Genomic DNA, 1,599 nt, shown 5'->3' on the forward strand with positions numbered 1-1,599 from the left:
TAAAACCAAAATATATATTCAAAAATGCTTTTATACTAAATATGTATCTTACATTTACATCAAGGGTATTAAAACTAAATAAAAACAGTTGAAAATTTGTCTGTCACACTGATAATAAATAAATATCAATCAGTTTCTATTATCAAATTCTCTACTAAGTTTTTCCAAGTAGAATATACATGCCACCGACAATATCACAGCAATTACACTTTCTGCAATTACCTTTCAAAATATATTATGCTTTTCTCCCTTACATGCTGATTTCTCTACTTCAATCACGATAATCTGCATTATTCTGTGATCTTCTGTAATCACTTGAACCTCTACTCTCACTGATAATAAATAAATATCAATCAGTTTCTATTAACAAATTCTCTACTAAGTTTTTCCAAGTAGAATATACATGCCACCGACAATATCACAGCAATTACACTTTCTGCAATTACCTTTCAAAATATATTATGCTTTTCTCCCTTACATGCTGATTTCTCTACTTCAATCACGATAATCTGCATTATTCTGTGATCTTCTGTAATCACTTGAACCTCTACTCTCACTCCCATCCCTCCTCGGATTGAAGGGCCTCGTTCTTCTGTGTGATTCTTCTTCTCTTTGAAAAGGGGAACTGGTCCTTCTGCCTCTGATCTTCTTGGGGCCATCTCTATTCCTCATGTATCTTTCTGCCCCCCTGTTCCCTCTCCCAGAATATTCTCCCTTTGTGTCTGTGTAATTCTGCTGAGGGTTGATGACGATGGGCTTCTTCCACGGTCTGTCCACGCAGCCGAACCTCAGTTGACCTGCTTCCTTGCGTCCTCCCCAGCCTCCTCCCAGCCTCCTTGGAATCCAACCTTTCATCTTGCGCCCGGCTTCCCAGTCAACAATCACCTGACGCCCCTCTATTTCCAGGCCACGGCACTCCCTCTGTGCCTCGGCTGCGTCTCGTCCTCTCCGGAACTCCACAAAACCATATCCTCTGCTCTGACCAGTGACAATGTCAGTCACCAGGTGAACACTCTCTACAACACCAAACCTTGAAAATCTGTCTCTTAACTGGTCCTCCTTCAGATTCTGGGGCAATCTGCCCACAAAAAGTGTCCGATCAGACTTGGAAGGGAGCTCTGGCGGGGTGTGGTGTGCATGCATGGCCCGCCAAACTGCCCTGTCGTGCGGCTCTGTATCTGTGCCATCAATGCTTCCAGCGGACAGGGGGTTGTATTCCCTTGCTATGGGTTTCCAGTCTCCCGGCATCTTACCCCCATGGAACATCGTCCCGTGCTTGAGAATTTATCAGAACAGTAAGTTTTCAACTAATGCTGAAAATAATGGATTTCTAAACACTTTTTAGTTTCTTCATCATTCCAGCATATCCAGTCCTTAAGACACAGATACACTGTATAGTTTATACTTTCTGATGTAAGTTTCATTCATAATCTTGTTATCTCTTCATCTTCTTATTCTGTCTTCCTTTCTGCAAGAGTTAATGTCATAAATTTACATCCATCAACATGATTCAACATGCATCAAGCTTGACATTACAACCTTAGTAACTATCATATCCATTATCATACCAAGATAAAAGATATGAATATTCGCCAAAAC

At 41.0% G+C, this 1,599-nt stretch overlaps 1 protein-coding gene across 1 annotated transcript; it reads right to left on the reverse strand.

Annotated features, from left to right (window-relative positions):
- Positions 1-333: 333 nt before the first annotated feature.
- Positions 334-1,593, reverse strand: LOC147467384 (U11/U12 small nuclear ribonucleoprotein 35 kDa protein-like). Its single transcript, XM_086531947.1, has one exon. It carries the CDS (start codon positions 1,264-1,266, stop codon positions 496-498), a length of 771 nt encoding a protein of 256 aa, XP_086388073.1. The 5' UTR covers positions 1,267-1,593; the 3' UTR covers positions 334-495.
- Between the last annotated feature and the right edge of the window lie 6 nt (positions 1,594-1,599).

Source organism: Penaeus japonicus, unplaced genomic scaffold, assembly GCF_977035675.1.
Source record: "Penaeus japonicus unplaced genomic scaffold, GWHDUDI00000001_assembly GWHDUDI00000036, whole genome shotgun sequence".
Lineage (NCBI taxonomy): Eukaryota > Metazoa > Arthropoda > Malacostraca > Decapoda > Penaeidae > Penaeus > Penaeus japonicus.